Below are 13,431 nucleotides of genomic sequence, written 5' to 3' on the forward strand. Positions count from 1 at the left end.
GTGTGTGTGTGTGAATGATAGGTTAGTTAATTTTTAGATACGTTAACGAAGGTTAAATACACACATGTTAGGAAAATCCCAGAAAAAAATCAAGAATCAAGGGACACCATACACGTACAAGGGAAAAAAGCACTTGAAAATCAAATCAAGAATTCCCTAGTTACAATACTAATGTTTATAACAACTGGTCTAAATCAAATAACAACGGAACTGAATCATGAACACAAATTTTTAGTTTGTTTATTAGACCTCTGGGCTCCACTTGGGGCATTTTATTTCTTTTTTGTGGTTAAATTAATTTGATTAAAGTAGTTGACAAAGACTTGCATGTAATAAACTACTACTATATGGAGTGTGTGTGTGTGTGTATATATATATATATATATATCATAATCAACCAGCTCCACGGAACTTGGTAATTTAAGTACAAGATCAGGAAGATAATCAAGTACTTGAATTTGATTGAATTCAATGATCCGAGCTTCAGCTTGATAAATTAATGAAAAGGTTCAAGTCTCCAATCATCATCTGAGTCTAATCAACTACAACTGCTCTGGCAACATCAACTTCCCATAAAAGTCTTCATTCAAAGAAAACGGGAAGGGCAGTTCAAAGCAAGTGTTGCACAAGGATCAGCTACCCAGTAGACACAAAAGACAGCAAAAAAGGATCCTGCAATCAAAGAGGATAGGGTCAAAGGTCATGGCAATCTAAACTCCGATTGTGAAGTAGAGATGACAAATATCCAGACTTGCAACTTCTATTCCCAATTCACAGTGTTTAGAGGCAAGGCAAGTTTTAAGCCATAACTTAGGCTTTGTCTCCTGTATAGAGCATACCAAAATGGTTAAAAACCTGCGAAAAAAACCAATTATAAAATGCCCTGGATTCATCATGTTGCCGTATCATATAGAACAAAGGTTATTGATTTCAAGAAAACATTGACAACTCTGACACTAGTCACCAATATATTGAGATTCCTAATCTACAGCCATGACTAACATAAAAGGAGGTCATTGACATTGATATCTAGGAAGAACATCGGAGGCATCATTTTCAATGCATGATAAAGTCCGTTGATGTAATTCGACAACTAAGAGCATATACTGAGATAGACACTCAGGAGTAGTTGTTCTAGTTTTATCAAATTTACCATTCCTATATGATCCATTACAAAAAATCTTTTGGGGTTCATCAAATAATTAGTGGGGTTGTTCCCTACATCTCTAACTCTTTGGCAGCCCTGGATTGGGCAATAAAGCACAAGTGAACTTTATAAAATGGAAGCCGAAAGAGTTTGCAGGCAAGTAGAAAATGAAAAAATTGCAAAACATGAATGCCCAAGGATAGACACAGAAATCAATCTTATGAAGATGTTAAGCTATTCAGCAATTGACAGTTCACCTGCATCATTGTGCAAGCAGTAGGGCTTTCAGAAAGCCAACCAAGATGGACTGCTTCCACAGCTCAATCTTTTCAACTTCACAATCCTCTCCTCCATTGCCATCTTCAGAAGAACCAGAGTCAGCCGCATTTGGTAGACCTTCCAATTCTTCTTCTCCTTCAATCAGCAAAGCTAGACTCTCCGTATACCGACCAACAAAGAATGAATCTTTGGTGCCCAAAATTCCAATGTATTTAATTTCTTGAAGCCTTGGATCTGGATCATATGAATACAGTTCTCCGTCACTTGCTGTCAACAATATATTACCATCCTTCCTAAAACTCAATATCTTCCCCAATTCTCCTTCAAGAGCTACTGTGTACATTTTGCTCCAAGACTTTACATCGCCATATACTGTCATCAACCAAATGGAACAGCTTCCAGTCCCAACACGCTTATCATAGTTGAGAACAGCAATTGAATCCTCACAAACAGAAGTGCACATATTTATTGGACACTCAACAGCCAAAGCATCAGGCAACAACAGTTCCTCAAACACCTCATTGCTCAAATCAAACACCATAATCAAATTCTCCTTCTCTTCATTCAACCTATAAGCAACCCAATGCACCTTTCCGTTCACAAACGCCTGAGTCCAGAAGTTCTCAATCACCCAGTTTTGAGCCAAATCAACATCAATCTCCCTCCAATCACCTACACCCAGCGCAAAAACTTCAACTATGGGAGGCAACTTATACCCGCGTCTAGACTGATCATAAGCAATCCTTACAACCTTAAAATCATTGTTTTTCACGTCATATCCAAATCCAACCACAAACATATAAGTCCCCAAGTTCTCAAAAACGGCGCGGGGCACAGGAAGAATCATTTTTCGCCTGATCGAAGGGTTCCACAGCATAATAAGGTTTCTGTATCCAAAAATATCCTCAGACAAACACAGTAACCCATTGCAAAAACCCACAATCCTGAAATAAAACTGAGCTAAACGGCGAAAAGGGAAGTCTATTTTGACCTCACTTGCCACAGTGAAATCTTCATTGTCGTGGTGTACAGAGTAAAGTTCAGTTCTTTGGGGTTTGGAATAGCACCTAACAAGCATCCTATCATCTGGGATGGTGGGTTTTGAGAGAAAAGCTTCTCTGGTATGCAGAGAAATGAAATCAGGACTGGAGATCAAAGATTTCCATGATTTGGATACGCACCTGAACCTTATGAGAGACTTTGCAGGAACCCTTGTGAGGATTCGGGTCACAATTTCTTCAGGGATGAAATTGGACATTTTTTTAAAGGACCTTTTTCTGGATTTAGTAGTAAAATTATAGACTCTTGAGTGAGGCAAAGAGACTATAAAGACTGGAAAGATTAAACCTTTTTTGAGAAAAGAATTTGATGAGCGGAGGGTTTCTACTTGATTCTGGACATAATTCAGAGTTCCTCTGCTCGCACTACTGTGGAGCTGTGTAGTCCCTTTCCAGGTTGAGCTCAAGTGAGCAGGGTCGAATGGAGTTTTGATCTGATAGAGCCGGGCTTTCGAGCTTACTCGGGCTTAAAAAATAAAAAATAATTATATTATTTTTTTAAAAAAAGAGTAAAATAGTAATTTTTTCTTACAAATAATAAAATATTAGAATATATATATGTGTAATTTTATTATTAAAATAAAAAATTATATATATATATATAAATTGAGCAGCTCACGAACTAATAAGCTGAATTTTTCTGCGTTTGATGTTAACTAGACTCGAGTCGAATTTTGACTGAACTGACTCACAAACACTTGCGAGCAGCTTGATTCGAGCACTATTCCCTGTTATAAAGAAGTTCCAAGAAAAAAATCGATTGATTTAAGTGTGTTTGGACAGTAGATCATTTGGGATAATTTTTTGAAAAAAAATACTGCATCACTTTTTTGATATGACATATGTGCGATAAAAAAAATAGTTGAAAAATGTGTTGATAATACAATCAAATAAAATTTAACAAATAATCTTTCACCAGATATTATTTCAACCTTTACTTTTTAGTTGAACAAGAGCAAGAAGAATATTAACAATAAGACTAATCAAACATGCCATAGCAGAATTTTTTGCATATCTGTGTTTGGACAGGAGATTATTTGTCCAAATATATTTGTTTTCATCATCATTACAATTTCTAATACACCTTTTTATCTTTCTAATTATTTTTTGATTTCATATACATCACATCACAACAAGTGCTACAGTAAAAAATCTCAAATAATTTACAATCCAAACACAAGCCAATGCTCTCTCTTTCCACTTCTTACATTTCGATATGCACACAAGTCTATTCAATCTAAGGTAATCTCAACAATGATTTTAACCGTGAAAGGATTATCTTTATTGGCAGAACCTTATTCTAAGGTGAACAGAAATGCTCCTTATTATTCACTGTGATGTTTAATCTAATCCTTGGAAATTCTTGTCATGCTCCCATTTGAATTGTTATTTTTGAAATTTTCATAAAAAAAAAAGTACTATAACAATTTGATACGTGTGAAATAAAAAAGTAACTAAAGCCACGTGAATAAGGTGTCTATAGTTGACTGCCAAGCAAGATTGTAGAGTTTTACTATTAAGACCCAAATAAGTACAGCCACGTACGTTTACTTTTGACCAATTTGGTTTCTTTGTTTTGTTTTACTTTTGACCAGTGATTGACTAGGAAGGCCTACATTTACTCGTCTTGTTTTGTATAATTTAATTTGATTAAAGTAGTTGAGAAGGACTTGAATGTGTATTTTCTTTCTTTTTTTTTCTTTTTTTCTTGTTAAGGCGGGATGTTTCTTGTCCAAAAAAATGATAAAATTTTAGGAAAGCAGTCGAGTCAAAATGTAATTAACTACTGATTACGTCATTAATCCACCTTGATCTTGGAAATTCTAATAGACTAGTACCCGAGCTCCATGGAACTTGTCAATTGTATACAAGCTCAGCCAGATGATTATGTACCAGAAGTCAATTGAATCCATTAATCCAAGCTTGAGCTCCACTAAGCTAATTCATGAAAAGGCTGGAGTTGTCTCTTAAGTATGCAAGCATCAAGTCTAATCAAGCTACGTTACTCAAAACTGCAGCTGCTTTGGAAAATCAACTCCCATACAAGAGTCTTCATTCAAAACAAAATGGTACCAAAAAAGAAAGAAAGAAAGGATAATCAAAGAAAGTGGATTGGGAAGGGCAGTTCAAAGAAAGTGAAAACGAAGACAAAAAGGTTTCACCCATCTCAGCAAGTGCCGCACAAACATCAGCTCCCCAGCAGACAAATCAGACAGCAAACTGCCGGAATTTACACAAAAGGATCCTGCAATGAAACAGGATGGGGTCAAGGTCATGGCAGTCCACATTGCAATTATGAAGTAGAGATAAGATATCTATCTAGACAATCAACATTTTTTCCCAATTCACAGTATTTAGAGATAAAGCCCAGTTCCAAGCCATCCCTTTAGAGTTGTCTCCTACATGGTTAAACACCTGCAGAAGCCAATACTACAATGCCTTGGATGCATCATTTTGCTGACCAGATAGAATGAGGTTCACTGAATTCACAAAACAGATGCATAAATATCATTCAGGTGAAAAATACAACAAAGTTTCCTTCAAACTTCGCTATAGTTAAAATAACGTCTCCTCTCAAACTTCAGATAAACCCTCCGTACAACTTTGACACCAGTCACCAAATCATTTGGCATTCCTAAATTACAACCAGGCATAACCAAAAGGAGCAGGTCATTTAAATTAACGTCGTCGAAGAACATAGTACACATCATTTTGGATACACGATAGAGTCAGTCGACGTAGTTTTAGAAACTAACAGCAAATCCTAAAATAAAAACTCAGGAGAAGTAGTTCCAGTTTTGCTAAATTTACCATTGCTAAATGGTCTCTGAAAAAATCCTCTTCGGGTTCATCAAATGGTTAGTCAGGTCTTTCCCTAGATATCCAGCTGTTTAGCAGCCCTGGATTGGATGATAAAGAAGTTGTGAAGCATACAAAAAGGAAGTTGATCGAGTTTGCAAGCAAGCAGAAATTCCAAAAATGCAAGACATGAATGCCCAAGGATAGATACAAAAATCAGTCTAAAATCATGTAGAAGCTATTCAAATTCAAATATATCAGCAGTTGAACATTTACCTGCATCATTGTTGTTTGTTCAAGCAGAGCTTTCAGAAACTCAACCATCATGGACTGCTTCCAGAGCTCATTGGCTTCAACTCTATCATCCTCTCCTTCATTTTCATCTCCAGAAGAATCAGATTCGGCCACATTTGGCAGACCTTCCAGTACTTGTTCACCATCAATCAGCAAAGCTAGGCTCTCTGTATACCTATCCACAAAAAATGAATCTTTGGTACCCAGAATTCCAATGTACTTAATTTCTTGAATCCTTGGGTTTGGATCATATGAATACAAGTCTCCATCTCTTGCTGTCAACAATATAGTACCATCCTTCCTAAAACTCAATATCCTCCCCAGTCCTCCTTCAAAATCTACTGTGTACATTTTGCTCCAAGACTTTACATCACCATATGTTTGCATCAACCAAATGGTACAGCATCCAGTCTCAACATGCTTATCATAATGAAGAACAGCAATTGAATCTTTGCAAACAGAAGTACACAAATTTATGGTACACTCAACAACCAAAGCATCAGGCAACAACAATTCCTCAAACACCTCGTTACTCAAATCAAATGCCATGATCAAATTCTCCGTCCTATACTCCTCCACATTCAACCTATAAGCAACCCAATGCACCTTTCCATTAACATATGCCTGAGTCCAGAAGTGCTCAATGATCCAATTTTGAGGCAAATTAACTTCAATCTCCCTCCAATTACCTGCGCTTAGTGCGAAAACTTCAACTATTGGAGGCAAGTTATACCCACTGTCTGACTGATCATAAGCAATTCTTACAACCTTAAAATCATTACTTTTCAAGTCATATCCAAATCCAAGCACAAACATAAAGGGCCCTAAGTTCTTGTAAATAGCTCGGGGCAAAGGAAGAGTGATTTTCCGCCTGATCAAAGGGTTCCACAGCATAATAACATTTGTGTATCCAAAAATGTCATCAGACAAACACAATAACCCATTGGAGAAACCCACAATCCTAAAATAAAACTGAGCTAAACGGCGAAAAGGGAAGTCTATTTTGACACCACTTGCCACAGTGAAATCTTCATTGTCGTGGTGTACAGAGTAAAGTTCAGTCCTTTGGGGTTTGGAATAGTGCCTGACAAGCACTCTATCATCTGGGACGGCGGGTTCTGAGAGAAAAGCTTGACGGGTATGCAGGGAAATGAAATCAGAGCTGGAGATTAAAGATTTCCATGATTTGGATACGCACCTGAATCTTAGGAGAGACTTTGCAGGTACCCTTGCGAGGATACGGGTTACAACTTCTTCAGGCATGTAATCGGACATTTTTTCAAGGCATGTAGTCGAGCAAAATGTTCTGAGTAGGATAGTCGTAGTAGTGTGGAGTTTTCTAGTAAGAACCTGGGCAACTTGTTTTCCTCTGCCCAACTATAAGCCTATAAAATAAAGAAGTTCCAAGAAACCTCTTAAGTTTTGTCTTTTTGTCCCAAAGGGTCGAAGGGGAATTAGAAAGGAACTGTAGTATCATCGGATCAAATGAGCATCCGTACACTCGCGAGTGAATGCAAGATAAGAGACTTGATCTCTCAGTCTACAGTCTACACTCAAGGAAAGCTTTAAGTCTCTCCCTCGTGGCTCGTGACTGATTGGCTTTATGTTTCAAGAAAACGGAATGATTTTTTTTCCCTTTTTGTTTTAATATTTCTTTTCAAAATTAGTAAGTGATTTAAGGAGGATGCTTTCTTGGCTAGATTTTAGTTAGGGCAGGATCGTTTAAAAAAAAAAGAGATGATATTGGTAGTTCCAAAAATTATTTTTTTTTCCAAGCGCCCCATCCTTCATTTTTGGTTAATTAAATGACAAAAAAATTGTTTGTAAATTGTCCTGTGTGCATTTCTCCTCGTATTATTTTATCTCTTTGATTTTTTTTTCAAATTTTTTATTTTATCTCTTACATCTGCCCTAAATTGCTGTAGTATTAAGAATGGAGAAAATTTTTTATAACAATGACTGAATGAATGTTGTTTGAGTATGAATTGTTTAGTAATTCTTGATTAAAGTACTAGCCTTCGTAGTTGAGAGCTGTCTGTAATTTTTGACATGTTCATTTGTTAGGTGGAACTTTGCAAATTTAACGAAATTTATAATTATTTTATATCTTTTTTTTTAAGTTTTAAGACTTTGTAATTAAAATTTTATAGGTCTACACAAAAAATAGACCATTTACTATGCTTTGGGGGTACTTTTTGCATTTAAATGTTAGAAAATCTAGTTTATGGCTCATTTCGTTGTTGTCAATAATAATGAACAAGGATGGAACTGGAGATTGCCTTAAAAAAATTTTTTTTGGAGAGCCAATATCATTGGACATATATTAAAAAAAAAAAACAAATTTACCAACCATCTCTCCTTAGTCAACTTACCGAGAAAATCATATGGTTAATAAAATCGTTGTATAGCAGTGTTTTTGCATCATTAATAAAATCGTATATAGTTAAGCAACAGTTTGTAACTCTCATTTGATAATAAGCCTAATCAAATCAAACACTTGAGTGATTAAACTTGTTCAGTTGATTATTTATTTACCGAGTTTGAAATTGTGTTCAAATTCGATTTATTTTTTTCCATTGAGCCAGACTCAAGTGATCTTTTATTTGGTTGAGTTCGAGTAGTTTGAATTTTTACATGTAAAATTTTAAATTTTATGCTAATTAAACCAAACGAGTTGAATTTAAAATTTTACTGAACATAAAATGAAGTATCATTTATGTTTGACTTGATTAGTATTCAAATCAAATGGAACGAGCTCTTATGAGTTGAACCAGATTTGACCTTAGAGTATCTAGTTACTTCTCTTTCAGCCCTAAGAACATTGCTGCTGTTTTCAAATGTCTAGTTGAAGTGAAGTAGATAAGACAGTGAAGTACTTGTCCTGCTGACGCTTTTGAAATCAAATCTCTTCCGAATACTCTCTTTTCACTTCCAACATTTGGACATGCATCTGCACACAAATTTTTTTTTTTGGGAGCATATGAACAGAAGTTGAATCTATCTAAAGCAATCTCTGCAATGATTTTAACCAGGCAGGGCCTAATCTTGATTGACATTCAGCATTTGCAGAAGTTTATACACAGGTAAAGAAAGAAAGATGCTACTTGTTATTCTCTTTTACGTTTAATCCTTCAAGTCTTTTCATGCTTTGATCTTCTAGCTATCAATCATGACATCCTTATTAGATTGAATCATGCAAAGAACCTGTAACAATGTGTATATGTACATCTTCAATTCTCAATAGAACCAGATTTAGAGTATTAGACCTCTGTAGTTGACTGCAAATCAAGACTGCAGTCCTGTGGAAACTATTAGGACCCAAATGCTTGAAGTATCTTTAGACAAAACCAAGGAAACACTCCAATACAGCCGAATGACCGTGATCAAGTGAATAAAAGAGATGTCATAGTTGTTATCCTTCCCTTATTGAAAAGATGTAAAATTTGCCAAAAGACAGTTTAATATTGAACTCAAGAAGGAAGACCTATAAATGAGTAGAGTGGATTGATGGACCATTTTAGCTTAGTGCAATTTTGCCACTGAACTGACTTAGGCTATGCTAACCACAGTATTGACCTTTTGGACAATGTGGCTTGCAGCATTACTATTCTTATAGGCCATTATTCTGCAAAACTAGCAGACAGGTTGTGGCTTGTTGATAGAGCTAAATCAAGAAACAGGAGCAAAATATTGCTAGAAACAAATGCTTTTCCAATCACCCGAATGCACTGTCTCCTGCTGTATATGGCCAATGTATGGCACCAACCAGCAATGTCCAACAAAAAATGCCTTGGGCGTGTATAGATTGCTGCATATCACAAAACGGAATCGAGGTTATCGAATTGAAAAACAGGCGCGTTCAAGTTAAATTACACTAAATTCCTTAACCTCTGTTGAAGACAAGAACATCACCTCTTGGCTTGGATTACATCGATTTCCTTTCAACCTTTATATCATGGTACAAAACATAATTAAAATCAGCAACAAAACTTATTCCAGATTCCTAAAGTACCATCATGAATAATAGGAACGAAAAGAAGGGTGTCTTTTACAAATTGAATGATAAGGGAAGTCAATGTAATTTTACAAACTGAATATAGAGAAGTCCCAATCCGCATCAGTCTAGCTATCAAAACTCAAGGAAATGACAGTCAAATGGAACTTGGCATTGTTGCAGTGAATGGAAACAATCAAACGATGGCTCAATGGGCACTAAAGGAATATAGTTAAGGGAATAGTCTGATGGATAATGCAGTGGCTCTCAAACTTGCAATGATAAAGGCAAGAGAACAACAATGGAGGAGGATTGAAGTGGAAATCCCACAACTGCAGCTGTTGAAGATGATAGAAGCCAACAAGGGCCAAAGACATCAGACTCTTTTCTCACTTAGAGGATATTCATGACTTAAGCTCTATGTTTGTGGAATGCTCATTTGTTTTGGCTAGAAGTGAAAGCAGTATTAGAACAACTGATGTGTGTAATCATGCATTAAGCATATCTTTTCATGAGGAATGGTTAAATCCTCAGTGTCTTTAGACACTTGTATAGCTCCAATTGAGCCTTTGCTCACTAAGTGTATAGTTCATACACAAATCCAATAAAATCATCTATCATTTCCTGGAAAAAAAAAAAAAGATGGGCATTTAACCCTTTTAACATGTATACAGTCATCAGCCTCAGAGTACACATTAGACTACGGAGATTTACACATATTAGCAAGCAAAATACGCATACATCAATGGTTGAGCAATGCAGTAAGATATTGAATCATAATCGATTGTATCCAGAGCTCATGCTTTTCAACCCCCTCATCCTCTCTTTCATTGTCCTCTCCAGAAGAATCAGATTCACTAACGCTTGGTAGCCCAGGTAGTATTTTTGCTCCTTCGATCAGCAAAGAAAGGCTCTCAGAATAAGTATCCACAAAGGATGAATCTTTAGTTCCCCAGATTTCGAGATGCTTAGATTTTTGAGTTCTTGGATCATGTGAAACCAACGCTCCATTTCTTTCTGACAACAATATATCACCATCCTTCCCAAAGCTCAACACGATCCCCAACCCTCCTTCACAGACAACATTGTACATATTACTCCAAGACTTAAAATTCCCATACTCTTGCATCAACCAAATGGAACAACTTCCACTCCAAACACGCCTATCGTAATGAAGAACAGCAACTGAATCCTTGCAAGCCAATGTGCACAAATCTACAGGAGACTCATCAACCAAAGCATCAGGCAACAGCAATTCCTCAAAAACCTCGGTACTCAAATCAAACAACATGATCAAATTTTCCTTCCCATTCTCCCTCTCCATATTCATCCTATATGCAGTCCAATGTACCTTCCCTCTCACAAATGCTTGAGTCCAAAAGTACTCAACAACCCAATTTTCAGGTACATCAACATCAATCTCCCTCCAATTCCCTACACTTAGTGCAAAAATCTCAACTTTCGGAGGCAAGTTATACCCATTACTTCCCTGAACATAGGCAATTCTTACAACCTTAAAATCATTGTTTTTCACATCAAATCCAAATCCAAGCACAAACATAAAAGGCCCCAACTTATCAAAAACAGCTTGGGGCGAAGGTAGAGTGAATTTCCGTCTGATCAGAGGGTTCCAAAACATAATAAGATTTGTGTATCCAAATAGATCATCAGACAGACACAGCAAACCATTGCTAAAACCAACAATCCTGAAATAATAACGCGATAAACCGCGAAAAGGGAAGCCTATTTTAATCCCATTTTCCACAGCGAATGCTTCATTGTCATAGTGTACTGTGTAAACTTCAGTCTTTTGATCTTTAGAATAGTGCCGAACTAGCAATTTGTCATCTGGGGTAGAGGGTTTTGTGAGGAAAGCGTGATGGTTATACAGAGAGATAAAATAAGCGCTAGATATTAAAGAATTCCATGATTTTGATACGCACCTCAATCTTAGGAGAGATTTTACAGGAACCCTTATGAGGATTTGGGTCATAACCTCTTGAGGGATGTAATCTGACATTTTTAATTGGGCATTTGTGAGTTAAAAGGGGGGAATAAAGGGACTAAAAATGACTGACGAGTGAAGGCAAGACTTATTGAGAATGGAATGAAAGAGTGCATTTTCAGGCTTTTTATGTGATTTTGGGGAATAGCCGAGTCATGGCTGCCTTGCTTCTTCCTCGATTATGCAATTTTCTTTTGAGAAATAGACAGATGAACAAGAGGATTTCAGTTTGGGATGAAGACATCGAAGAAGGCAAGTGGAGCTGAGTCGGAGTTTCGTAGGCAAAGAGATCGGCCTCTTGGCTTAGATCAAGTGTGGAGACTGTTTTGTTAATATGTCCAGCGATGATTATGTGAATGTGAAGGCCTAATTTGACAAGTACAGCAAAGTACAAAATACCTCATTAATCGTAATTAATCTGTCCAGCCTTTATTGTTGTTTCTAGAACATTATTATCGTTTCTAGAATTAAATCTACAATTGGGCATAGGGGGTGCATCAATTAGAAAGTCTGAATTCAGAAAATTCGGTAAATTGAATTTGGTAAATTTCAACCTATTTCGTTTTTGAATTCAAAAGTTCCAAATTTAATTTCGCTCTAAATTCAATTCGGAATTCGTTATTCTACTGAATTCATATTAAAAATAATGATTTGGAATTTATTGAAAAAAAAAACTAACCTAAATGAGTCAGGTATTACACTATTATTATTATATAATATAATGACTTACGTATATTATAGCGACATAGACTAATCAGTTTGAGGTATTATACTATTATTATTATATAATATAATGACTTATATATATATATTATTGTATATACGAAATTGAAATTGAATTAAGTAGTTGAATTCCGATTACGATTTGTAAATTCGAAATTGAAACTTTTGCTTTTAAGAAGCACGGTCTCGAATTCGAACCAATTTCACCACTTTCGAATGTGAAATCTCCACATTCCTTTCTCTTTTCTTAATTTTCGATTTCAAATTTCCAAATTCAAATTGAATTAGATCCAAAAATTGGAATTTTTTGGATTTGCACACCCCTGATTGGGCAGCAAAGGACAATAAAAAGTCCAAGGAATATAAACAAGAAAAGGCACATCATTCTTCAAATATTTTTTAGTGCTAAATCATTCTAAAAGTAACACATGTTATGAGATAAGATCAAATTATAGCATATGTTAGAGTAGTTATAGTTGTCCAACTTGACAATATATCACTTTTGCCTGATAAGACTCTTAATGGATTCTATACATTATTTTTGGCCTTTTGTAGACTCTTAATGAATTTTCACGATTTTGATTGATTATTTCGCACATAATAAAGTTAGAAAACAAAAATTATACTGTAATGTCATATTTCTCCTCTTTAAGTGGTCTTGATAAGAGTCCTAAACTTCCCTCCTCACATCCAACAAAAAAAAAAATTGATAATGTATATTAGGGAGTTGTAAACTTTCGCCTTCCCATCCAAAAAAAAAAAAAAGACTTTTGATAATGTATATTAGGGGTGTAAGCGGGTTCGGTATCTCGCTAATGCAACCTTTCTTTCCATTTGTTTCAATTAGATCTTTTTTATGTTTATCTTTAAAATCAAAATCCATTCCTTAAGCTATTAAGTACTTGCCAAAAATCCATCCAAAAAAGTCTTCCTTTTTTTTTTTTAATCTTTTCTTACCATTTGTTTCACCCATAAGCTATTAAGTTATTGTGTGCTGTCAATAAAAGGATTATCAGGTCAGGACTTGTATCAATTTACAGCGCAATTAGCAAACAAATCCGTTGTCGTCCAGCGGTTAGGATATCTGGCTTTCACCCAGGAGACCCGGGTTCGATTCCCGGCAACGGAAAAT

At 35.8% G+C, this 13,431-nt stretch overlaps 3 protein-coding genes and 1 non-coding gene across 5 annotated transcripts; 1 reads left to right on the forward strand and 3 right to left on the reverse strand.

The window, feature by feature from the left end:
* Window positions 1-330: 330 nt before the first annotated feature.
* LOC113753441 (F-box/kelch-repeat protein At3g23880-like) lies at window positions 331-2,894 on the reverse strand. 2 transcript variants are annotated; one of them, XR_003465040.1, is made up of 3 exons: window positions 1,405-2,894; window positions 776-855; window positions 331-672 (listed from the first exon to the last, which is right to left on the reverse strand). XR_003465040.1 is itself a non-coding variant. In XM_027297593.1 (2 exons), exon 1 carries the CDS (start codon window positions 2,682-2,684, stop codon window positions 1,410-1,412), a length of 1,275 nt encoding a protein of 424 aa, XP_027153394.1. In that variant the 5' UTR covers window positions 2,685-2,894; the 3' UTR covers window positions 331-672; window positions 1,405-1,409. The 2 variants fall into 2 exon arrangements, 1 of the variants encoding a protein (XP_027153394.1); XM_027297593.1 differs by lacking the exon at window positions 776-855.
* Window positions 2,895-4,396: 1,502 nt separating this feature from the next.
* Window positions 4,397-9,198, reverse strand: LOC113752079 (F-box/kelch-repeat protein At3g06240-like). The gene is made up of 3 exons (XM_027296217.1): window positions 9,142-9,198; window positions 5,560-6,954; window positions 4,397-4,729 (listed from the first exon to the last, which is right to left on the reverse strand). The coding sequence occupies exons 1-3, from the start codon at window positions 9,196-9,198 to the stop codon at window positions 4,715-4,717; spliced, it is 1,467 nt and encodes a 488-aa protein (XP_027152018.1). The 3' UTR covers window positions 4,397-4,714.
* Window positions 9,199-10,037: 839 nt separating this feature from the next.
* Window positions 10,038-11,877, reverse strand: LOC113753137 (F-box/kelch-repeat protein At3g23880-like). Its single transcript, XM_027297234.1, has one exon. The coding sequence runs from the start codon at window positions 11,589-11,591 to the stop codon at window positions 10,314-10,316; it is 1,278 nt and encodes a 425-aa protein (XP_027153035.1). The 5' UTR covers window positions 11,592-11,877; the 3' UTR covers window positions 10,038-10,313.
* A 1,479-nt stretch (window positions 11,878-13,356) lies between these two features.
* TRNAE-UUC lies at window positions 13,357-13,428 on the forward strand. Its single transcript has one exon. It is a non-coding gene; the product is annotated as a tRNA-Glu (tRNA).
* Window positions 13,429-13,431: the final 3 nt, after the last annotated feature.

This window comes from Coffea eugenioides, chromosome 11 (assembly GCF_003713205.1).
Source record: "Coffea eugenioides isolate CCC68of chromosome 11, Ceug_1.0, whole genome shotgun sequence".
Classification (NCBI taxonomy): Eukaryota; Viridiplantae; Streptophyta; class Magnoliopsida; order Gentianales; family Rubiaceae; genus Coffea; species Coffea eugenioides.

Excerpts from the sequence above, each read along its gene's own strand:
- LOC113753441 (XM_027297593.1), bottom strand. The coding sequence starts at position 2,684 with ATGTCCAATTTCATCCCTGAAGAAATTGTGACCCGAATCCTCACAAGG.
- LOC113752079 (XM_027296217.1), bottom strand. The coding sequence starts at position 9,198 with ATGGCCTATAAGAATAGTAATGCTGCAAGCCACATTGTCCAAAAGGTC. Across the intron at positions 6,955-9,141 it reads TCCAAAAGGTCAATACTGTG|TTGGGCAGAGGAAAACAAGT; the intron begins GTTAGCATAGCC and ends ATAGGCTTATAG.
- LOC113753137 (XM_027297234.1), bottom strand. The coding sequence starts at position 11,591 with ATGTCAGATTACATCCCTCAAGAGGTTATGACCCAAATCCTCATAAGG.